General features: G+C 44.0%; 1 protein-coding gene across 1 annotated transcript in view; it reads right to left on the bottom strand.

Moving 5' to 3' along the window:
* Window positions 1–2,468: 2,468 nt before the first annotated feature.
* Window positions 2,469–25,666, bottom strand: part of KLHL6 (kelch like family member 6) — a 68,612-nt gene continuing 45,414 nt past the window's right edge. The window contains exons 3-7 of the mRNA XM_025376199.1: window positions 19,557–20,006; window positions 11,133–11,370; window positions 5,552–5,754; window positions 3,945–4,158; window positions 2,469–3,679 (exon numbers count right to left, since the gene is read on the bottom strand). Coding sequence (XP_025231984.1) covers window positions 3,378–3,679; window positions 3,945–4,158; window positions 5,552–5,754; window positions 11,133–11,370; window positions 19,557–20,006 — 1,407 coding nt within the window. The 3' untranslated portion in view covers window positions 2,469–3,377. The remainder of the gene's footprint in view (window positions 3,680–3,944; window positions 4,159–5,551; window positions 5,755–11,132; window positions 11,371–19,556; window positions 20,007–25,666) is intronic.

The following is a 25,666-nucleotide window of genomic DNA, read 5'->3' as shown; positions in this document are numbered from 1 at the left end:
TCCTTGCCTGGAATTCTCCCTTACCCTTATTCTCCCTTACCCTTCTTGGGACTAGAGTCAAGCTCACAAACTCCAGGGCCTCCGATATCATTTTCCAGACCCGCACCCTTGGAACCTGACCTCCTCCTGTCCCATCTTCTTCCCAGCCAGGGGTGCTCTGTCCACTCGCAGGCCCTGCCTCAATCTCCAGTCTGCTGAACCAGAACATCCTGCCATGTCCTGCCTGAGTCCGAGGGTTGTCCCTGGGTTAATTCTCGGCTTGGTTTTCCCCCTACTGATTGTGTGGGTTATAACAGTTACCTTCCTGCAAATGTGTTTGTCTTTATTTCTTAGAATGAATTTTAGATTTTAGAAGCTCTCATCCCTGGCTAGTGGCTAGAAGCTAAAATCCTGATGACTGTACTTAAGTTTCCCCCAAATGACTTGAACTTTCTTTCTCGAAGAGCTACAGACTGGCAGCTTCAAATACAGAACCCTCAATCTTCTAACAAGGTGTATCTGTTCCCTACCCCATGTCATTATTAGGACTCCCCATTTCCTGAGTGTCAGCTACATGAAATTTTCCACAATTCACCTGCATATCTGGTGTTGTAAAAAATCATAAAGAGTGCTTCCACGATTCATTTAGGTATTCTGATGTAGTCCAGAAACTTGGGTCCTACATTTAGAATCAGGTTTATAGCACAGAAATCCCAAATCCTCACTTTCCCAGCATAGGGTTGACCTGCTGATGGGCAGGAAGTTTGCCAATGGGTCTTATCAAAGGACCACCATCTGCTCCCTGAAAAGGCAAACATGTAAGCAATGGCCACTGGTTGACTTTACTGCACAGCTTACCACCATGACCCCCTGAAAGGCAATCAAGACTTGGATCCAGCCTCATCACTTCATATACATCTCATTTTTAGCTAACTTGAAGAAAAGAAAAACAAAAGTATTAACTGGTGGCCTATTTACCCATATCGAGTGTCCAGCATGGAGATTTGCCATTCATGGGTGTCCTCAAGGCTTGGCAGATATGAAGCACTCCATGAATGTTTGCTGAATTGAACTAGATTACATTGTTACATTGTTTCAGTTGGGAGCTTCCTGATGGTTATTATAGTGCTCATGAGTCAGCCATAGTTTGTTCTAAAATTCCACAAATATGCTTCTATTGGCCTGTGTTACTTTCCACAGCAGAGAGCTGAACTGTCATGCCTCTAAGGCACAGAGCCTTTCACACACCAACATACATTTATGTTTATCTTCAATAATCTGGCACAAACAGAAATCTCACCTGTAATTTTTCAAGTTTTTGCAATCTGTTTCAAATATTAGCTTCTTCTAACCATGACTGTTTAATGAAAATTAAGTTCACTGTCAACTCTAATAACTCTAACTTCCCAAACGGCTGAGAAGAACAAGCCACACTGGACATGAAATAAAACTCTATAAAGAGAATTGAAATCATATGATGAAAATAAAGTCCATTGGGTAATGCAGTTACTATGTTGTTATCATTGTTGCTTTTTAAATACAGCGTATGAAACAGGATCTCTTAACCTGTTTCTCCAGCTTGGGGATTACAATGAATTTCCAGTGAGCTCATTTGAAAGCTCTAGCTCTTACAGTGAAGGACAGATTCTGTTCTTTAAGTCACAATTGAGCTACACTGATCAAAAAAACAACTAGAAGTGCTTTTTAAAAGTCCTGAAAACGAAGGCTTCAGGAGGATGGGGTATCAGGAAGGTGGACCTAAATCACTGTCCAAAAACTAGAAAGTGTACCATCAAGGAGAATCTGTCGTTCCTGTGGAGGCCAGCTGTGTTCAGGTGTTTACTTTTTTAAATAAAACAGTAGTTTAAGTCTCTAGAAACATGTTTTCTAAATTGCAGTACAACTGATGAACACTAAGAGGCCAGGGCACCAGACTGTGCTAAAGGTACAATTCTGTCTGGTAATGACAGTTCTGGTCCAAAATGGGCCATCTTATGATCATTAAAAAAAAAAAAAAAGGCCGGTTCCATGGCTCACGCCTGTAATCCCCGCACTTTGGGAGGCCGAGGAGGGCGGATCACAAGGTCAGGCGTTCAAGACCAGCTTGGCCAAGATGGTGAAACCCCGTCTCTACTAAAACTACAAAAATTAGCTGGGTGTGGTGGCAGGTGCCTGTAATCCCAGCTACTCAGGAGGCTGAGGCAGGAGAATCACTTGAACCAGGGCGACAGAGGTTGTAGTGAGCCAAGATCATGCCATTGCACTCCAGCCTGGGCGACTTCATCTCAAAAAAAAAAAAAAGACAGAACACAAGTATTTCATCTTTCATCTCTTTCAAAGCAAACAAGCCTTCCCAAACCCATCCCCCAGACCTTTCAAGTGGAAGAACCTATGAGATATTCTTGGCAAGGAGCCCAAATGACTCCTTGGTTTAAATTTTGGTAAAGGGTGGGGATGAGGGAGGATGCAGAATAAAAAAGAAAAGGAAAGAAAACAGGAAACACCTTTATTTCCCTGCTGTGCTGAGTGAATCTTTTAGCAGACTTGCCGAAACAAGAAGTGAGCCAAGTTTTTTTGTCTTTGTTTTTGTTTTTGTTTTTGAGATAGAGTTTCACTTTTGTTGCCTGGGCTGCAGTGCAGTGTCATGATCTCGGCTCACTGCAACCTCCACCTCCCAAGTTCAGGTGATCCTCCTGCCTCAGCCTCCTGAGTAGCTGGAATTACAGGCGCCTGCCACTGCACCAGGCTAATTTTGTATTTTCAGTAGAGACGGGGGGGTCTCACCATGTTGGCCAGGCTGGTCTCGAACTCCTGACCTCAGGTCATCCACCCGCCTTGGCCTCCCATAGTGTGGGATTACAGGCGTAAGCCACCATGCCTGGCATGAGCCAGGTTTTGTTTTTGGTTTTTTGTTTGTTTTTCCTGCCTGAGATAGGCAGCGTGGTGGAAGGAGCATTGACTTCGGAGCTGAAAGACCTGGGTTTTAGACTCCTGGGGTAGCTACTTGCTATCTGAGTGATCAGGGGCATGCCACTTAGCCTCTGTGAAACTCTGTTCCCTCACCTGTAAACTAGAAGTGATAAGAGCCACTCACCAGGTTAAATGAACCCATACAAGGAAGTGCCTGGCACAGAAGCCGGCATAGGGTGGGTGGGTCCTGAATACTAAATATTACTCTTCCTCACCTCCCCTCCTGAGGTAGGTCATGCAAACATTCCTGGCCAGTCTCAAGTGACCCCAAATTGTGACTTCCAAGGTTCTCCCAAAGTGAGTCAAGGGGATCCCCTGACGCATGGCCTCAAACTCGAGCCTGCAGCCTGAAGTGGGGCTAGAGGAGGGTGAGAGGTGAGGCAGGCACGCTGAGGATCTGGGGGGCTCTCCAGCTCCCCATCCTGCTGTCAGACAGACACTGCTCCAGGCACGATCCTGCGGATGTGCGTGTACGACTTCCTGATGGTGACACTGCCATGGTGCGACACGCCCCGGGGCAGGACACACTCCTCTGTCAGTTTCTGGGCCTCGGGGTCCCAGCACAGCACCGTGGCGATAACCTCGTTCTTCTCGTCCCGCCCGCCGGTGATGTAGAGCCGGTTGTTGCAGGGTGCGATACCGCAGCTGGCCCGCTCGTGGCTGAGCTGGGTCACCAGGCACCAGCTGTCTTCCAGGGGGCTGTAGGCATACAGCGCCCTCATGGCCCCACCTGAAGAGAGGGAGGAAACTCTGTGGGCATCGCTCCATTTTTCTGGGTTCTTCCCTCTTAACCACTAAAATTCAATTTCTGGTTAGGCCAAGTCTACTCTCTTGCCAAGAGAAACAGTCGATTGACGGCTCTTCTGAAAGCCAGAGTGGGTCCTAGGGGCAGTGAGTTGCCAGCAGTGGAGACACCGCGACACACGCTTGACGCGCTGCAGCCAAGCGCTAATCAGATTCTAAGCCATTCAGATCAATAAGAAGCCATTACTCACCAACGACATAGATGCGGTCCCGGAAACTCACTGCATTGATGCATTTGGCCTCCACCGGCATGGCCGCCTTCAAACTCCACTTGTTGGTGGAAGGGTCATAACACTGAGTCTTGTCTGTGGCCAGTTTCCCATTGGGCCCTCCTCCAATCACATAGAGCTTCTTCTTATGGCTGGTGGCTGCAAAGGAACTGACATGGACAAGGAGGGGTGCAGCCTGTAGAGGCACAGGGCACAAGAAGAAGCTGTCAGTCATGCTGCCCAGATTGCTGCAGTAACTCCCAGGATACAGGACAGAGCTCCGGGACACAGAACTGGGCATCTTTTGCCTAAAGTCACAAGGCCTGTAGGCTTGAATCCTCTGAAGACACAGCAAGAATGAAAGCATGCATTTCTCACCCTCCCTCCAGGCTCCACGCAAGCTAGAGCAAGCTGTGTGTTGGGGTATGCCAGACTCTCCCAGAATCCAGCTCTCAGGGAAGGAGGAGTATAGGTAAGAATAAGTTTATACAGATGAAATCAGCCAGTGTTGGAGGAAAATGATGTTTTATACATGCATATTCATATACGTTCATGTGCTCATCCACTCAAAAAATATCTATGGAGTGCCTACTATGTACCAGCATTGATTTTCCTTGGTGCTTATATCTAGGAAGAAAAGCTGGTATACAGGTTTGAGGTGGCCACAGGTAAGCAGACTCTTCCATTATAGGGTAGCACTGAGGATTTTGAGATTAAGTCAGACGTGTGCTTCTACCCTATGAACCCCAGGACACTAAAGGAGACTTCCAAGAGCCTCTTGCCCATTTATTTGCAGGATCCTTTTAGATCACGGAGCAGCTCTGTGATCGGGCTTGTTTTGAGAAGATCTTAGGTACGCTCCCCATAAATGTTAAGGGCTCTCAATATAGCACTTTTCAGGCTGACAGTCTTGGCTAGATGTGTTGACCTGGCAACCTTTGCTTGTGCCTACAATGACTGTGTTGTACACTCCATTAAGCTGGAACATGCTTGGACATCTGATCTGATAAGGAAAAAGAAAATTTGAAATTGGGAATAACTTGGAAATGAGATGAGGTGGCTTTTCTTTTCCTGAGTCTGATATACACCTGAGGTTGCATTGATAAGTCTGACATGCAGGGCTGCAAGTGGCTCATCATCAATGGGAAAATAAAGAAGGGATGACTTCTAACATGACCAAATCACTCTGGGTTCATAAACGGTATAGTAAAGTGATCTGCATGTGTCCAGTGCGGAGAATAGGAGACAAGGCATCTGAGGAGACAAGACTCTACGTCAAGACATGCAGACCAAGAGATCTCCCATCTAAGGACAGGGTGAGCCTCCGTCCACATCTGGAATTCTGTCCAAATTAGGACAGGTGCCCACACAGACCTTCACCACTTGGAAGGACACTGTTTCTGTGATTTGATCAGTGATACTGAAGCAATAGCTCCTAGGAGGAGGGAAGCTCAGAGCCACCAAAAATGTTCTCCTTGGGAGTAAAATGATCAGAAAGCTGGCCACCATGGTAGGCACGTTCCAAAGCTTTCTAAAAAAGCATTGAAGTAATAATACAGGCAGTTACTGGTAGAAATCGTCTCCTATACCTCTGACCAGCAGTTGTGAAAGGGGTCGTAGGTCTCCACGTTGTTGATTCTCTGTAAGCCGTCGAAGCCTCCAATAACATAAACCTTGCCACCCAACACCACCATCTTATGCCTCCAGCGGCCTATGTTTAAATACTCAATCTGAATCCACTTGTTGATCGAAGAATTATATTTCCAAACATCATGCTGTGTTTCTTTGCCACCTGCAAGACATACAAAGCATTTAAGAAACCATCAGATGCGTCAGAAATACAGCTTCTCCCATAATATCCCACATATCCAAAAGTGCCAAGTCCCCAGACCAGCCCTACCCTGAGGGGAGATATAAGAAACCCGGCTAGTGTGTGCTGTCTGGCAGGGGAGATGAGGCAAATGCAGGGGAACAGGGAGAGACAGAAGGGATGATGTACCACACTGTGTCATGTGCCACCTCAGTGCTGTGAGAGTTCAGAGAAGAGGTGGCTAAGTGAGCAGGGCCCCAAGAAGGCTTCAAGGGGGCAGGATCCAAGCCAACCTGGGTGGGTAGGGGCCAGAGGGAGTCTGGACTCAGTGTTTGCGCTCACAAGGAGCAGGAAGCAAGGCTGGGCGGGGACAGTGGGGTTTGTGCAGAAGGCAAATTACATGGCAGCTTAAGTTCTATGTTTACTTAATTATTTAAACAAAAAAGCAAAGATACAGACCTGGAAAAATCACTAAGAAATCGTACAACATTCTCTTGGTGTGTCTCTCTGATCTGTATAAAAAGGTCAGTGGGATTTATCCTATTTCTAAATTAATTTTTGTTATAAAAGTACGAGATGCTCACAATAGATCATTTGAGAGTGATCTGGTAAATATTTTCTTGAAGACAACGCTCTTAAAAAACAGAAAATAAGTAATTCAGCAGCTGGGGAAAGAGACAAAGACAAAGGAGAACTGCCTTTTTTGGTGATTTTAATCAAATATTTAACAGCTTTGTGTTTCCATTTTCCCATCAGCATAGAGTACTGCCAACTACTTAAAGCAAAGATTTACTTTCCAGACTTACATATGTGCAACAGTGGAGAAGTGAACATTACTGACCACATTCCGTGTCGGGTGTTTCTCTAGTGCAGAACTCAGAAGTGGGTTTTCTAAGTCAAAGGCATGTGCACCCTGAGTTTTTATAGGTGCAGCCAAGGCACGCTCCGCAGCTGTGCTGGTTGACTTTTCCTCATATCCACGTTTTGTTGGTGGTGGTGGTTTTGTTTCCTGCCTTTCTTTTCTTTTTTTTTTTTTTAAGTCTGACGGAGAAAAACTCTGTCAGTTTGGTTTTCCCTTACTACGAGGGAAGCGGAGCTTCCTCTGCCTTGAATCTTTTGTTCATGTGCTTTGGCCATTTGTCTTTGGGTGGGGTACCTTTCAAAGGTCTCCATTTATTCAAAACATTGATCCTATTTAGGTAGTGTCAAAAAGTATAAATATAAAATAACTGTAAATTTTCAAAGAAATATATGCAAACTTTATTAAAACCTATGATTTTATTTTAGGACTAAAAAAAAAAAAACCAAGAAAGCATATGGTGTGCATAAATGATAAATGAGAAGACACCTTATTGTGAAGATGTCAACCCTCCCTAGGTTAATCTATATATTCAGTGCCTTCAGGACTTTTGGGGGGAACTTGATGAGATAATTCTAAATTTCACTGGGAAGAGTAAGTTTGGAAAAATTTCTAAGAAACTTTTGAAAAAGAAAAGTGAAGAAGGAGGCTTTCCTTATCAAGTATTAAAATATACAAAAAAGCTAACCTAATACAAACAGTGCAGTACTAGACAAACTGATCAGTTAAAAACAAGAGCATAAAAACAGACTAAAATATATACAGATCATTAAATAAATGTTATTAGAACAACTGGTTGTTCATTTGGATAAAAATTAAGTTAGATACTTATTTTACATTACATTTAAAATAAAATTCAAATGTTACTGCTATAGAAGTAACTGGAGAATGTATAGGATATTATGTTAATGGCCTTGGGGTTAGGAGGGGTTTTCTAAGCGTGACATGAAATGTGGAATTGTATAGGAAAGAAAACAAGTATATAAATATAAAGTTAAAAAACAGCCACAGTCTAGGAGAAAATATTTGCAACACAAATAGCAAAGGATATATAATTAGAGCTCCAAAAAATTACTAAGAAAAAGACAAAAACTGATAGGAACTGTCAAAGAGTATGAATAGATAATTTTAAAAAATAAATCCAATTATCTGGTAAATATATAAACTATGCTCAACCTCACTAATGACCTAGGAGTATAAATTCAAACATTCTAGTCTATTAAAAATTTAAATGACTAACAATAGAAATCGTGAGCAAGGATATAGAAAACGGGCACTGTCACTCATCACTGATTGGACTGTTAAATTGGTACAACTTTTCTGTAGGACGATTTCACAATATATACAAAATTCTCAATTCACATATGACCACTTCCAGGAAACTTTCCAAGTAGCAGCACAAGTATGAAAAAATATGTGCCTAAGAATGCCTACTGCAGTATTTTTTAAGGAGATTTTTTTAAAAAGAAAGCTAAAAAAATTATGGTTTATCCATTTGGTAGACTGCCATATAGCTGGTAAAAAGAATAACAGTAGTGATAATACTGGCCAGCGTAATTAAGCTCCCATGATGTGCTTTTCATGAGTAACTATATCACTTAATATGTGTATCCATTAAACCAACATGTCATCATGTCCAGATGATATTGTTAATTGAAGTACAAGTTTCTGTTGATTTAACTGTGTATAACAAGCATGCTTTCAGGTGTTGCTTGTATCATTAAAAAGTGAACAATAAATTTATGACAAAAGAATAACATGTGGGCTGGGCACAGTGGCTCACACCTGTAATCCCAGCACTTTGGGAGGCTGAGGTGGGCGGATCACCTGAAGTCAGGAGTTCAACACCAGCCTGGCCAACATGGTGAAACTCTGTCTCTACTTAAAATACAAAAAAAATTGGGCCAGGCGCGGTGGCTCACGCCTGTAATCCCAACACTTTGGGAGACCAAAGCAGGCAGATCACCTGAGGTCAGGAGTTTGAGACCAGCCTGTCAATATGGTGAACCCCCCGTCTCTACCAAAAATACAAAAATTAGCCAGGCATGTTGGTGGGCACCTGTAATCCCAGCACTTTGGGAGGCCGAAGTGGGTGGATAACCTGAGGTCAGGAGTTTGAGACCAGCCTGGCCAACATGGTGAAACCCCTTCTCTACCAAAGATACAAAAATTGGCCAGGCATGGTGGCACGTGCCTGTAATCCCAGCTACTCAGGAGGCTGAGGCAGGAGAATCGCTGGAACCTGGGAGGCAGAGGTTGCAGTGAGCCGAGATCTCTCCATGGCACTCCAGCCTGGACAACAGTGAGACTCCATCTCAAGAAAAAAAAAAGACAGAAAGAAAGAAAAAGAATAACACGTGTAGTATATGTGACAAAGACTGACTATGATGACCACACCTGTTGATCCCTCCTGGGCACATAGCTAAACTACATTTCCCAGCCCCCTGCACCTAGACGGGGTGAGGGGAGGGTAAGGGAGGTCATGTCGCTAGTTTTTGCCAATGGAGCGTGAGCAAAATCAATGGCCCTTCCAGGCTGAGGCTTTTGTGAGCAGGTGTGACTTCTCAACTCCCTCAGCGTTTTTCTCATCCCTAAATCAAGTCCACATGTAGGAAGAAGCAGTGTCACAAGATGGCAGGATCCTAGGCCCCTGAATACCTGAATGGAGCAGACCATCCTCCCCCTGACCCCTGCATACTATTGTGTTAATTCACTGAGACTTAGGATTTGTAACAGCAGCTAAAATTATTTACCCTGAGCAAATAGAAAATAATTTTTGTAAAAAATGAAAACCCATAGAATTGTGATGGCACAGAGAAACTGCCCTATTTTACTTTACTTGCTCTGCGTTGTTTGGATCTTCTACAACAATTAAGGCCGGGCGTGGTGGCTCACACCTGTAATCCCAGCACTTTGGGAGGCTGAGGCGGGTGGATCACAAGGTCAGGAGTGCAAGACCAGCCTGACCAACACAGTGAAACCCTGACTGCACTAAAAATACAAAAATTAGCCAGATGTGGTGCCACACACCTGTAATCCCAGCTACTTGGGAGGCTGAGGCAGGAGAATCGCTTGAACACGGGAGCTGGAGGTTGCAGTGAGCCGAGATCGTGCCACTGCACTCCAGCCTGGGCAACAGAGCTAGACTCCGTCTCAAAAAAACAACAAAAAAAAAAATTAAAAAAAATTTCTGCAAGATGAAAAGAAAGCTAGAACCTAATCAACGATATGAATGCATCCAAAGGACGATCTGTCCTTGATTTTGGAGGAAACACGCTCTGGGGTGCTGCTTTCCTCTCAACAAGTTCAGATTCGAGAAAAGCCTGTAAGAAAGGGGAAGGGAAGCTTGTCTCCTTCCTTAGGGTCCCAGGGAGAGTCAAGTGGCTTTTGATGTGATGGGGAGAGCGTGGTCGTTAGGCTCAGAACTTGGGTTGAAGTCCTGCCTGACACCTACCAGTGTGCGACCTTAGGTATGTTCAAGAATCTCTCTGTGCCTCTGTTTTCTCCTACCCTAAAAACCCCTATCTTACAGAGTTGATGTGAGAGGTAAACAATTAAATGTTATTAAAGTATAAATGTATCTACTACTCAGTAAAGATGGTTGAGACTGTGTCATTCAATAAATATTTACTGAACATTTACCCGGAGGTCAGGCACAGTGCTAGGTACAGGGGCTATAGTGTTACCCCTCATGGAACTTCAGGTCTAATGGGAAAGACAGACACAAAGTAACTATTAATACTGAAGCAAACATTTTCCTAATGAAAAAGTATTGGGTCCTACTGAAGTATACCCAAGTACAACCTAATAAACATGGGAGGGGTCAGGTTTGGGGGAAGAGCAGACGTGTTTACTCATTACTGAATTCCCACTGCGTAGCTCAGGGGCCTATGCCTATAGCAGACACTGAATAAACCCTTACCACTTTCCCTCTTCTTTTTCCGTGAAGGACTGGACTTGTCTGCCTCCTCTCTCGGTTTTCTATTAATGCTGGCCAGACAAGGTGGCTCACGCCTGTAATCCCAGCACTTTGGGAGGCCGAGGCCCGTGGATCACCTGTCGTCAGGAGTTCAAGACCAGCCTGGCCAACATGGTGAAACCCCGTCTCTACTAAAAATACAAAAATTAGCCGGGCATGGTGGCAGGCACCTGTAATCCCAGCTACTCGGGAAGGTGAGGCAGGAGGATCACTTGAACTCAGGAGGCAGAGGTTGCAGCTAGCCAAGATCGTGCCACTGCACTCCAGCCTGAGCGATAGAGCGAGACTCTGTCTCAAAAAAGAAAAGAAAAGAATAGCACAATGCTGCTCAGTTTGGTATTTATTAAGGAGCAATGTACCCTCCAAAATAAGACCACCTGAGCTCCTGGGTCCATATCCTGTCTCAGTCAGAGCCAGATCATTGCCAATTCACAGTAATTCTAGGATGGTTGCCTGGCTGCCACTCACGAACATATGTAGTGCTACTGGGGCTTGCTGTGGCTTTACATGACTCCTGCTTACCTGAGATGTAGACCTCATTTTTCAACGTCACGCATGCAAACTCCACCCACTTCTTATTCTCACTCTCCAGCTCATGCTCCGTTAGCGGGAGCTTGGCCACCTCCAGGCGGCTGCGCCTCAGGGGGTCCAGGCAAGTCACCTCTGCCACAAACCGTTCATCCTTCGTGCAGCCACCGATGATCATGAACACCTCAGACTGGAACTCATGCATCCTGGGCTTGGTGCGCTCCGAAATGATCTGGAAATCAATGTGGGCACATAAAGGCAGGACAACACAAAGTTTCAGAGCTCGGGCTATGGAGCCATTAGGAGCTGGGTCCAATTCCCACATCTGCCATGGTATGACCATGTGACTTCACCTCCCTGAGCCTCAGTTTCATCATCTGTATAATGGGGATATTAGAGGTAACTACCTCATACGTGTGTTGTGAGGATTAAATGGGATAATGTATAGAGTGTGCTTCACCCAGGGCCTGGTGCATAACAGGTACTCAATAAATGTTACCTGTTTTTGCTGCTGTTTTAAGAGATCGGGGTCTATGTACCATCAGATGCCCTTCCTGCCTTTCCTCTCCTGCCTAGTCTGAAACCTTAAATCCTGGAATTTCATTTTGGGCTACTTTCCATTCCCCCTTGGCTTTAATTTCTTGATGAGACCTCAGACTTTGCTCACCATCAGCCTTCTGGAAGAGACATCCTGGACAGTGATGACCTACGAGCATTCAGTGACTTAGGAAACAAGAACTAGAAGGAATCAGGGTGTGGCCAGGGAGGGAGGAAGGCTGGTTCCAACATACAGTAAATGACCTTTCAGAGCTTTGAACCAGTGAAGAAATCCATACTATGGGTATTTGAACCCTGCTGAAAAAGCAGAGGTTCGAAAGTCAAATGTACCAGCGTTCTATCACCTGTGGCCATGTGACCTTGGAGAAGTAACACGACCTCTGTAGACTGCTTGTAATCATTTCTGTGCTCTCAGATGACTGTGAGCATTCATAAGGTCATGAGGCAGAGGTGTGAACAGAGCACCTGGCACACACTCGCCCCTCAACAGCTAATTATGCCTGTAGGAGCAGCGGTAGATGCCATATTGATACTGCTGTAAAAGGAAGAGCTGCCCTTCCTGGTTCCATTGATCCCCTGGGCTCCATGATGAAGGTTCCATAGGTGTGCTGATGGGAGGCAGAGAGGCAGCCACCATTTCCCAGATGGCCAGAGTCGCCAATTTTCCTACAAAATTAGACTGATTTAACACAGACTACAGAACTCCGATTCTGCCCATAGGTGGTGACAAATAGGTTACAGCAGCAAAGACTGAGCCCTCAAACAGTGAATCCAACCAAGAGCCACAAATAATCAGACCAGTCAACTCCCAGCCTCTAATTTTCCATAACAGTCTTTGGCTGGTTGGTTGGTTTTCTGTGCCTAGGAGCCTGGTACGGTGAATTCTGCATCCTCCGATCTTGAGGCTGGACCATGGCCATAAAGTTTGTGGCAGGGCAGTTCCTTATGGGTCAGCAGAGTGGGGATAGGTGTGACTGGACAAAGCCTAGGCAATGGGCTGGCCCTGACAGTGTGGACAGCAGAACGGTGCTGGGATAAGAGTGAAGGGGTGAGCCAGGGAACTTGGGGGCACCATGAGAGCACCAAGCTGGCAGGACAGGATCTGGGCAATGGCACCAAAAACAAACTTTGCTGCTCTGCAACTTTCTCTTCAGCTATTAGCCGTGGTTCCTGTCCCTAAACCCCATTCCCCACAGCTGAGGCACAACCTCCAGCATCAGTCTATCCGGTCCTCTTTCAGAGGGGATTTAGGTGTTGCAGGGCAATGCTTAGAAAACAGTACTGGCCTCCCTGAATTGATTCCCTCGTGACCCTTTCTTCAGTTCTGGGAACCAGGCCTCAGCCTCCACTCCGAAGCTCCCCTCATTTTATTTGTAATGCCTGCTCTCCTGCCCCAATAACCTGTTGGGTAATTGACAGGCTGCTACAAGGACTGGACTAGCCGTGATCTCACCTCCTGACCTCCAGGTCTGGTATCTCATTCCTTGGTCCTGACCTATGAAAGGCTGTCCTCCTACTGGCTAAAATTCCTGGTTTCCTGCCTGCTGTCTGGATCTCCCCATAATATTCTATTCTCAATTTCCCATGCTACCACCCCAATCCACTTACCCCTTTAAGGCATTTGAGTAATTTACCACGTCACTTTGTCCTTTTCTCCAGGAAGCCATTCCTAACTTTGCACACATTCCCATGACCCTGAATTTCCCCCACAACAGCACTTTTCATGCTTCACTGTAATTTACTGTAAGGCCCCTGATGGCAGGAACAGCCCTTTTTCTCCAATGGATCCTCAGCACCAAGAATAGTACCTGGAGCTTGTGGGCATCTATAAACATTGATTAAATGAGCGAGTGAGCTGGGTGCAGTGACTCATGCCTGCAATCCCAGCACTTTGGGAGGTCGAGGCAGGTGGATCACCTGAGGTCAAGAGTTCAAGATCAGCCTGGCCAGCATGGTGAAACCCCATCTCTACTATAAATAAAAAAGAAAATAAAAAAAATTAGCAAGATGTGGTGGTGGGCACCTGTAATCCTAGCTACTCGGGAGGCTGAGGCAGGAGAATCACTTGAACCTGAGAGGCAAAGGGTGCAGTGAGCCGAGGTCGCACCATTGCACTCCAACCTGGGCAACAAGAGCAAAACTCCATCTCAAAAAATAAAAAAAAAAAATGAGTGAATGGATGAGTGAATGAATGGGCAAGCTGGGTAACTCAGTCTAAATCACTGTGGTAGTAGGCATCCACGGTGGCCCCAGTGATCCCTGCTTCCTGGTATTCACATCTGTGTAGTTCCCTCCACACTGTTCTAGAATTGGTCTCTATGACCAACAGATTACAGCAGAAGTGATGATACATCACTTCTGAAATTAGGCTATAAAAGGCACTACCAGCTTGCATCCTGATTACTCTCTCAGTCTTTCTTAGGTCATTTGCTCTGGGGGAGGCCAGCTGTTATAGAGATGCCCACATGGCAAGAAACTGAGGCTCCCAACCAGCAGCCAGCAAGGATCTGATGCCTGCCAACAGTCCATTGAGTGAGCCTGAATCCCATTTGAACTTTGAGATCACTGCAGCCCCAGCCAACAGCTTTACTGCAACTTCGTAAGAGACCCTGAGCTAGAAGCACCCAGCTAAACCACTCCTAGATCCCTGACACTCAGAGCCTGTTAGATAGTAAGTGTTTGTTATTTTAAACTTTTTAGTTTGTGGGTAATTTGTTATGCAGCAACTGAGAACTAACACAATTATCTAGCTGATGGGCTTGGCTGGGTAACGAGACCTGTCTTAGAACTCAGCACCATGGGACCGCCAAGTGGTGGCACCATTACCACATTGTAAGTTCAGCTACATGTGGCAAAATATTAGCCCCAATGTCATAACAAATGTCAATCTGAAGTCTGAGACGGGCCAGTTTGTTGCAGACATGCGGAAGTGTTTGCCAATGAACGGCATGCAACAATCAGGCATAACCAGTTTATTTTCAGATTGTTAAAAACAGAGCAGATAATTGCACCTCAGTGACCGCTCAACCGTCCACAGATCTTATACTAGGGGACACAGTGAGCATATTGTTTCAGCAAAGCTATCCTTGGGCTGGAGCCTCTGCTCCCCTTTCCCCACATCACACATGTCACAGTAACCTTTGGTATATACCAGGTTCATGTCTGAAAACTTAAGAGGCAATTAAGTGAAGAGGCAAATTTCCTCTGTCCCCAAATATCTCTTTCAGTGAAGGTTCCAGCTACCATTCCCAAATCAAATAGAGATTGACATTTGCTTTTGGTGTTCTAAAATTTCCTGTTGTTAATATCAGTTTAGAGGATGGACAAGGTTAAAAGAGAAAGATGGGCTGGGCACGGTGGCTCACTCCTGTAACCCCAGCACTTTGGGAGACTGAGACGGGCAGATCACCTGAGGTCAGGAGTTTGAGACCAGCCTGACCAACATGGAGAAACCCCATCTCTATTAAAAATACAAACTTAGCCAGGGGTGGTGGCACATGCCTGTAATCCCATCTACTCAGGAGGCTGAGGCAGGAGAATCTCTTGAACCTGGGAGGCAGAGGTTGCAGTGAGCCGAGATCGCGCCATTGCACTCCAGCCTGGGCAACAAGGGTGAAAGTCTATCTGAAGAAAAAAGCAAACAAACAAACGGGAAAGATGACAATAGGACAAGAGGGTTAAAGTTTGGTAAATGAAGGGTACGGGGAGAAGTGTGTTCACAGAGTAGCCTCCAGGTTCACGCTACTGTCATGAGGAGTTAACCCAAGACCCTTCCAGCATTGAGCAGACTGGATTCTCAGGGAATCAACTGGCAATGAATGAGACCCCAATTAGGAGGTCATGGTGGTTGGTTGGTTGGTTCAGTTGCCCAAACTATAAAATGAGGATGAGAAAGTGCCTTGAGAAGGATTTGGGAAATTAAGGCCACAAAAACCTGGGACACAGTGAAAAGACTGATTTTAACCCCAGAGAAGGATTGATTGTGAGAGATTATTACTTAATTCTCAAAACAGTTCTATCAATTGGTAGATATTATTATCCCCATGTTACAGATCAGAACTGTGCCTTAGCGTAGTTAAGTAACTGCCTGAGGTTACACTGTAAATAAATTGTGCAGTCAAGATTAACACCCAGATCTCTGCCTGACTCAAAGCCCAGGTTCTCACCACTGAAGAATTTTCCAGATGTCAGAATTCTCTCTCCTCCTAAATCTAAAGCTTATAATGTCTGACTCTGCCCCCAGCACCTTGGAAATACAAAAGGCAATGAAAATATTTTATTGCAGCAATTGTGCAGAAGACAGGGTAGGGACCTTTTATATCAGAGAAAAGCCTTTATCATCTGCATTTCAAGGACTTAGAAAATAGGAAGCAGAAACAAAAATAGCAAAAATATTGGAAGTATAGTTGAGCAAGGCACTGTTTATGTTTAAATTGTTTTAAAGTGCTATTTATTTATTTTAACTTTTATTTTAGGTTCAGGAGCATGTGCAGATTTGTTATATAGGTAAATTGTGTGTCGTGGGGGTTGGTGTGCAGATTATTTCATCATCCAGGTAATAAGCATAGTATCTGATAGGTAGTTTTTCAATCCTCACCCTCCTCTCATCCTCTACCCTCAAGTAGACTCTGGTATCTTTTGTTCCCTTCTTTGTGTTCATGTGTACTCAAACTTTAGCTCTCACTTATAAGTGAAAATATGCACTATGTGGTTTTCTGTTCCTGTGTCAGTTCACTTAGGATAATGGCCTCCAGCTCCATCCATGTTGCTGCAAAAAACATGATTGCATTCTTTTTTATGCATTCTTTTTTATTCTTTTTAATGTAGTATTCCAGGGGAGACACTGAATAAATGCTGAATGAGGGCAGTTGCAGGGACTGAGACCTGTCTGCAATTATATGCAGGCTGTCTGCTAGACATCCAGCATAGAATAAGGCCTATGTGGTTTCCTAGGCTTCCCCCATCAATCCACTCATCACCCTTCATTTGTTAAATGTCCCATCTTCTCTGACACACAGACTGTTTAGCAGTACCTGGGTAAGACACAGACTGTTTTGCAGAACCTGGTGCCATATCTGGCATAGAGTTGGTGTTCAGGATTTATTTGCAAAAAATGAAGGCATAGCATGCTTAACTACATGGGATGCTGTTTACACAGTTTAAAGGGGGAAATTTATAGCATGAAAGCCAATATTAGAAAGAAAGAAAGTCTCAAATCAGTGGCCTCCACTTCCACCTTAAGAAACTAGAGAAATAAGTGTAAATTAAACCCAAACTAAGCAGAAAGAAAGAAAATAATGATCAGAGTGGAAATAAGTGAAATAGAAAAGAGAAAATAGAGAAAATCAAATGAAACTAGACATTAGTCATTTGAGAAAAATCAATAAAATTGATAAGCCTCTAACCAGACTGATCAGGAAAAATAAAAGGGGCAGAAACAAATTACCAATATCTGGAATGAGAGATGTGACAACACTATAGATTCTGCAGGTATTAACAAGATAATAAAGGAATACTCTAAACAACTTTATGTCAATACATTCAGCAACTTATATTAAATGAAAAAATTATTTGAGGCACAAACTATCAAAGTTCATTCTAGAAGAAACAGAGATCCTAAAGAGTCCTATATCTATTAAAGAAATATACATTATAGTTTAAAAACTTTCCACAAAGAAAACACCAGGCTCTGGTAAATTCTACTAAACATTGAAGGGTATGTTTGCAGAGTGAATGAATGAACAGTGGATCTAAGGACCACAAAAAAAAAAAAAAAAAAAAAAAGACTAGAAAAGAACACAGAAAAAGGGAGAAACTCCAAAAGAACCTCAGACAGACAATTCCTGAGCCATGTTTGGCTAAGGCTTCTACCGATAGCCTAATGAAGAAAGCTTGGTAGCTAATCCCAGAACCATTGCATAGTGAGATATAAGTATGGGTCTTCATGTGTACAAACTGTTAACAAACTGTCCCTATATCATTACTTCCTCTCCACTAAATTTATTCTTGTCTTTATAAAGTTCTGAAGAAAAATCTTCTTCAGGAATTGTTAAGGAGAACCAGGTAGATCCAAATAATATGTTTATTCACCATTCATAGTACCAATTTAATCATTCAACAAGCATTTACTAATTACTCATTCACTATATAGTAGTCTTAGGACTCTCTTCTAAGATCTAGAGATGAAAAGTGCAGTAAGACACATTTCCTACTATTACAAGCTCCCAGTCTACAGATATTTACACGTGATAAATTCAGATGGTTTCCATGCAGCAATTGGTGCTGTGATGGAGCAATGCACCAAGTGCTATGAGAACATGGACAGTGGCTGGGTGTGGTGGCTCACACCTGTAACCCTAGCACTTTGGGAGGCTGAGATGGGAAGATCACTTAAGCTCAGGAGTTCAAGACCAGCCTGGGCAACATAGTGAGATCTTGTCCCTACAAAAAAATTTAAAATTAGCCGAGTGTGGTAGCACATGCCTGTAGTCCCAGCTACTTGGATGGCTGATGTGGGAGGATCACTTGAGCCTGGGAGGTCGAGGCTGCAGTGAGCTACAATTGTACCACTGTACTCCAGCCTGGGCAACAGAGCAAGACCTCATCTCAAAAATAAATAAACAAATAAATAAATAAATAAACAAATAAAAGGAGAAGTCTCTGGAGAAAGTGATGCTTGGATTGAGTTTTGAAGCAGGAGTAGAAGTCAGCTAGATGAAGAAGAAGAGAAAAGCACTTGAACAACATTCATATTGACCTGGAGGCAGAAAAAGCACATCCACTTTGGGGAACCACAAGCTGTGCATTAGGACTACAGCAGAAGCAGGAGGTTAGAGAGGACACTAGAGAAGCAGGCAGGAGGTTAATGATGCAAGACCAGGCTCTGGGAATGTAGGCAGGAAGTATGGGCTTTATTCTGAAAGTGATGGGGAGCCAATGGAGAAGGCAAGCCCAAGAGCAAGAGGATCAGACTTGAGTTTCAGATCTCTCAGCTGGTGAATAAATTGGAGGGAGGCCAGACGTGGAGCAGGGAGATGAGTTTTGAGAAATTTCCAGAAATTCAGATGGTGAGAGTCTAAATCAAAGTGATGTCAGAGTGTATCTAAGAGACGCAACGTTTCACCAGAGTGGGCAAGGAAGAACAGCACCCCCATGGAATAGTGACTAGACAGGGCACGTTCTTGTTGTTTGTTTTGTTTTGTTTTGTTTTTTGAGACAGAGTCTCCCTCTGTCGCCCAGGCTGGAGTGCAGTGGCCTGGTCTCGGCTCACTGCAACCTCTGCCTCCCGAGTTCAAGCCATCTTCCTGCCTCAGTCTCCTGAGTAGCTGGGACTACAGGCATGCGCCACCATGCCCAGCTAATTTTTTGTATTTTTAGTAGAGACGGGGTTTCACCATGTTGGCCAGGATGGTCTGGATCTCTTGACCTCGTGATCCGCCCGCCTTGGCCTTCCAAAGTGCTGGGATTACAGGCGTGAGCCACCGCACCCAGCCCAGGGCACGTTCTTGTTTCTGTGTGCAGTGTGCCCCCCAACCTCCCACCCTTCCATGACTAGGAAGAGGAGGCATTGGCCAGGTGTGGTGCTGGGTGATTTCTACATGTCACCCAATATACTCAGTAACTGTCTGAACACATGGCATCAGCTTCATAGATCGGGAATCAGGGCTTCTGGAACTGCCCGACCCAGCAATGAACAGGCAGTGTTTTCTCCTTCATGCCCTAAGCATTTTTATTTTTTCAAGACAGAGTGTCGCTCTGTCGCCCAGGCATTTTTGAATCCGCTTCACTTGCATCTCTGCAAGCCCCTAGCTAACTCCCTATTTCACTGGTTAAATATAGCACCTCTTATCTTCTACTCACCTCATTGCCAGAAAGGTGGTACATCCTGGCTTCCTGGAGCAGCGGGAAGACCTCTGGGCACTGCCTGATGAGAGGATCTGCTTCCACCGTCTCCACAAAGTACCACGGGTCCAGAAGCGGTAAGCGCACGTTCTCGAGGACATAGGGGAGTAAGCAGAGTCGTTCTGATGGCTTGTGCCGGACCCAGCTCATCACGGTCTCAAACACCTGAGCCTCCTCGGTCACGTAAAGGTCATCACTCTTCAAGATGTGGTGAAGAGTATCCACAGGCAGGTCAAGGAACTCCTCAGAGTTCAGAATCTGCACAAAGTTTTGAATGATGTAACTCTGAACCTGCTTCTTTAGACTGTCCAGCGAGTGTGTGTCGGCCAGCCTCAGTATTCCAACACAGTTTTCTGGGTTCAAGGCTTCAGTGAGGAAGCTGGCACAGGCATCCACCATCCGCAGGAACTGATGAAATAGAAAGGGCGGAAAGGAGGCCAGAAAATGTGAGTCCACAAGGAGGTTTATCAGTGAGTTGTGTGTAGTAGCCAAAAATTGGAAACAACCTAAATATCCAACAGTACAGGACTAGCTAAATACATATAATACAATCATACAGTTGACTTAAAGCAATGAGATACTTACGGGACTAGCTAAATACGTATAATACATTCATACAGTCGACTTAAAGCAGTGAGATACTTACAGGACTAGCTAAATACATATCACACATTCATACAGTCAACTTAAAGCAATGAGATACTTACGGGACTAGCTAAATACATATAACACAATCATACAATCGACTTAGAGCAATGAGATACTTATGGGACCAGCTAAATACATATCATACAACCATACAGTCGACTTAGAGCAATGAGATAGTTATGGGACCAGCTAAATACGTATAATACATTCATACAGTCGACTTAGAGCAATGAGATACTTACAGGACTAGCTAAATACATATCATACATTCATACAGTCGACTTAAAGCTCATACATTCATACAGTCGACTTAAAGCAATGAGATACTTATGGGACTAGCTAAATACGTATCATACATTCATACAGTCGACTTAAAGCAATGAGATACTTATGGGACTAACTAAATACATATCATACATTCATACAGTTGACAGCTCTATAGACACTTAAAATACTTAAAACACATGTTGTAGAAGAATATTAAATGAAATGGAAAATGTTTATAATGTATTGAGTTTTAAAATCTGTTTATTGGATCTGATTAAGCCTCTACATTTAATCAGCAATTTACGGGAAATACAGGGGAAAGAGGAACCTGCTAAAGACGCCATGGGAACATGATCAGCAAAATCCAGACTGTGGAAAACTCTACAGAACAACTTGTTCAGTTTTTTCAACAAATACATTACAAGGGGATAAAAGAGAGAGAGAAGGAGAGGGAGAATCTAAAGATAAACAGAGATTTAAGATACATCAACCAACTGCAAAGTATAGATCTTATTTGGATTCCTGATTTAAACAATATATATTTTTTGCCGGGCGCGGTGGCTCAAGCCTGTAATCCCAGCACTTTGGGAGGCCGAGGCGGGCGGATCACAAGGTCAGGAGATCGAGACCACGGTGAAACCCCGTCTCTACTAAAAATACAAAACAAAAAATTAGCCGGGCGGTTGCGGGCGCCTGTAGTCCCAGCTATTCCGGAGGCTGAGCCAGGAGAATGGCGGGAACCCGGGAGGCGGAGCTTGCAGTGAGCCGAGATCGCGCCACTGCACTCTAGCCTGGGCGACAGAGCGAGACTCCGTCTCAAAAAATATATATATATATATATTTTTTTAAGTTGGAGAAATGGTTACAATGACTAATATTTGTTGATAATGAAACAATTATTATTCATTTTAGGTGCAATAACGGTTTCATGTTTATGTTTAAGAAGAATCCTTATTTTTTAGAGCTATAACTGAAATATTTGCAGATAAAATGAGAAAAGCATGTCACAAATCGTATGTACATTATGACCTTATTTTTATAAAGAAAATATACACAGAATAAAGTCACAGAAAAAAGATGAAAGCATGTAGGTCAAAATATTAATGGTTGTTATCTCTTTGGGTTATCAGGTATCTTAAGGCAAATTATGCTGCAGTAGCAAACAACCCCCACGTCTCAGGGGCTTACAGCAGTAAACGTTTCTCTCTCCCCCACCGTACATGTTCTTCACAGGGCTCTTCATTCCAGGGGCCAGGAAGATGGAAAGCCCTTACCTGAGATGTTCTGGTCCCAAGACAGAAGGGGAAAAAAGATGGCAGAACCACACAGAGGTTTTTAAAGCTTCTGCTCAGAGGGGGCGCATGCTGTATTCAATTACGCAAACCCGTTCAGAGTAAGTCACATGCCAAAATTTGTCATCAAGGGGACCACAGTTCTCCCACAGAAACAGGTCTCATGGGAATATACTATATAAATAATATAGCATATTCTATATATACTATATTAGATTATATATATAGTATAGAATATACTATATAAATAATAGAAGATATGACACTCTAATAAGACTATGAGAATTTTTCTGTTTTTGTTTATTCATACGTTTCATGTATTTATATATCCCTTAAAATGAATACGTACCACTTTTGTCATTAAAAATTAATTTGTAAAATTATTGATCGTCTCTCAGGTCCCACTTTTAAGTTATCACTGTCCTCGTAAAAATTCAAGTCCCTTATGCTTGTAGGGCACTTTACAGATGACAAAGCACTGTTAAATCCATTATATTTTGTAATATCCATTTTACAGATGACATGTCTCAAGTGTATTGGTTCATTCTTATTTGTTGTTCTCTGGAGCTTAGCTTTGAACAAGTTCAACCTCCTAGCTCCCTTCCCTGTCTACTGGACTCCTTATAGGGTCAAGTTTTCCGTGCACATGGGTTGATCGATTAATGGAAGGAGAGGAAAGGGGAGGCTGAGGGGGCAGGAGCTGGTGGGAAAGGCCTTCTGAAGGCAGGTCCTGGTGATAGTAGGGATGGGACAGACCTGACTGGGGAGGGATGGCAGGAGCTGGGGGTAGCGGGGCTATGGGGCCTGAAGGCTGATGGTGGGGTAGGACTGGTTCTAAGAGTGGACCAAGGAGACCTAGGCTCTGGACTTTACTCCAGAGCATTCCAGGGAACACATCCCTGACTTTTTGGATCAACCTCTATTGCAAAATATTATCTTTCTGTGTCAGATCACATAGGATTGTCAGTTTAAAAAGCATTTTTTTTTGCCGGGCGCAGTGGCTCACGCCTGTAATCCCAACACTTTGGGAGGCCGAGGCGGGCGGATCACAAGTTCAGGAGATCGAGACCACGGTGAAACCCCGTCTCTACTAAAAAATACAAAAAATTAGCCGGGTGCTGTGGCGGGCGCTTATAGTCCCAGCTACTCAGGAGGCTGAGGCAGGAGAATGGCGTGAACCCGGGAGGCGGAGCTTGCAGTGAGCCAAGATCACGCCACTCCACTCCAGCCTGGGGGACAGAGCGAGACTCCGTCTCAACAAAAAAATAAATAAAATAAAAAGCATTTTTTTAGGCTGGGCGCAGTGGCTCACGCCTGTAATCCCAGCACTTTGGGAGGCCGAGGCACGCACATCATCTGAGATTGGGAGTTTGAGACCAGCCTGACCAACATGGAGAAACCTCGTCTCTACGAAAAACACAAAATTAGCCAGGCGTGGTGGCGCATGCCTGTAATCCCAGCTACTCAGGAGGCAGCGGCAGGAGAATCACTTGAATCTGGGAGATAGAGGTTGCGGTGAGCTGATATCATGCCATTGCACTCCAGCCCGGGCAACAAGAGCGAAACTCCATCTCAAAATAAATAAATAAATAAATAAAGCATTTCTTCAAGGGTCAATGTTGAAGGGACCAGCGACTCCACACCTGTGGGTATTTCTCGTCAGGTGGGATGAGAGACTGAGAAAAGAAGTAAGACACAGAGACAAAGTATGGAGAAAGAACAGTGGGCCCAGGGGACCGGCGCTCAGCATAGGGAGGACCCGCACTGGCACCAGTCTCTGAGTTCCCTCAGTATTTATTGATTACTATTTTCACTATCTCAGCAAGGGGAATGTGGCAGGAGAGCAGGGTGATAGTGGGGAGAAGGTTAGCAAGAAAACATGTGAGCAAAGGAACCTGTCACAAATAAGTTCAAGGGGAGGTACTATGCCTGGATGTGCACGTAGGCCAGATTTATGTTTCTTTCCACCCAAACATCTCAGTGGAGTAAAGAATAACAAAGCAGCATTGCTGCCAACGTGTCTCGCCTCCCGCCACAGGGCGGTTTTTCTCCTATCTCAGAATTGAACAAATGTACAATCAGGTTTTATACCGAGACATTCAGTTCCCAAGGGCAGGCAGGAGACAGTGGCCTTCTTCTATCTCAACTGCAAGAGGCTTTCCTCTTTTACTAATCCTCCTCAGCACAGACCCTTCACGGGTGTCAGGCTGGGGGACAGTCAGGTCTTTCCCATCCCATGAGGCCGTATTTCAGACTATCACATGGGGAGAAACCTTGGACAATACCCGGCTTTCCAGGGCAGAGGTCCCTGCAGCTTTCCGCAGTGCATTGTGCCCCTGGTTTATCGAGACTAGAGAACGGCGATGACTTTCACCAAGCATACTGCCTGTAAACATTTTGTTAACAAGGCACATCCTGCACAGCCCTAGGTCCCTTAAACCTTGATTCCATACAACACATGTTTTTATGAGCTCAAGTTTGGGGCGAAGAGGTTGGGGCAAAGTTACAGATTAACAGCATCTCAGGGCAAAGCAATTGTTCAAGGTACAAGTCAAAATGGCATTTCTTATGTCTTCCCTTTCTACAGAGACACAGTAACAGTCTGATCTCTCTTTCTTTTCCCTACACAATGCAAAGTTGGAGAAGGCCTGAATTCTGCCTGAGAACCCCATGTCTGCTGGTCTCCACTGCCGGCAGCTCTGCTCTTTGCATGAGCAACCATGGAAACAGTTGAGAATGAGGCTGCTAACACCTGTTTAGTTGTTGGCAGATTTTCAGTTCAAAGACTAAAAATATGCAACAAAGACCAAGCCTTGTGAGCCCTCAGAACTGGACACCAGAACCCTATCTGGCCCTGTTCACAGAGACATCTATGAGAGCTGAAAGGAGACTCACTTAAATGGTAGCCTCCAGTGCAAAATACCGCGTTCACTGTGCCAGCGTTTGAGTGAGGGGGAGAGGAAAATTAAGTAGCTATTTCTAGGTACTTAGACTATCTCTGGGAAGTCACATAAGACCTGAACAGTAGTTGTCTCTGTTGGTGATAATGAAACAATTATTATTCATTTTAGGTGCAATAATGGTTTCATGTTTATGTTTAAGAAGAATCCTTATCTTTCAGACATAATTGAAATATTTGCAGACAAAATGAGAAAAGCACATCACAAATCATATTATGTACATTATTATTTTTTTTTTTGAGACAGAATTTTGCTTTTGTTGCCCAGGCTGGAGTGCAGTGGCATGATCACAGCTCACTGCAACCTCCGCCTCCCGAGTTCAAGAGATTCTCCTGCCTCAGCCTCCTGAGTAGCTGGGATTACAGGCATGCGCCACCACACCCGGCTAATTTTGTATTTTTGATAGAGATGAGGTTTCTCCATGTTGATCAGGCTGGTCTCGAACTCCTGACCTCAGGTGATCCACCCACCTTGGCCTCCCAAAGTGCTGGGATTACAGTCTTGAGCCACCGCACCGGGCCTATGATCCTATTTTCATAAATATACATATATGCAGTGTGGCTCACAGTGTGAGCCACTGTGCCTGGCCTCTGTGACTTTATTTTATATACATATAAAATAAATATATTATATATATTATACATTTATATATTTATATTTTATATAAAAATATAATATATTATATATTTATATAAAATATAATATATTATAATATATTATATTTTATATATTTATATTTTATTATATATAAATTATATATTTATATATTATATTATATATTTATATATTGTATTATATATTATATATTATATAATATATTTTTTATATATATATAATAAAGTCACAGAGGCCAGGCACGGTGGCTCACATTGTAATTCCCATCCAATTTCAGGGAAGAAAG

This window comes from Theropithecus gelada, chromosome 2 (assembly GCF_003255815.1).
Source record: "Theropithecus gelada isolate Dixy chromosome 2, Tgel_1.0, whole genome shotgun sequence".
Lineage (NCBI taxonomy): Eukaryota > Metazoa > Chordata > Mammalia > Primates > Cercopithecidae > Theropithecus > Theropithecus gelada.
Note: the sequence above shows the minus strand (reverse complement) of the source record. Positions and strands in the feature narration are given on the sequence as shown.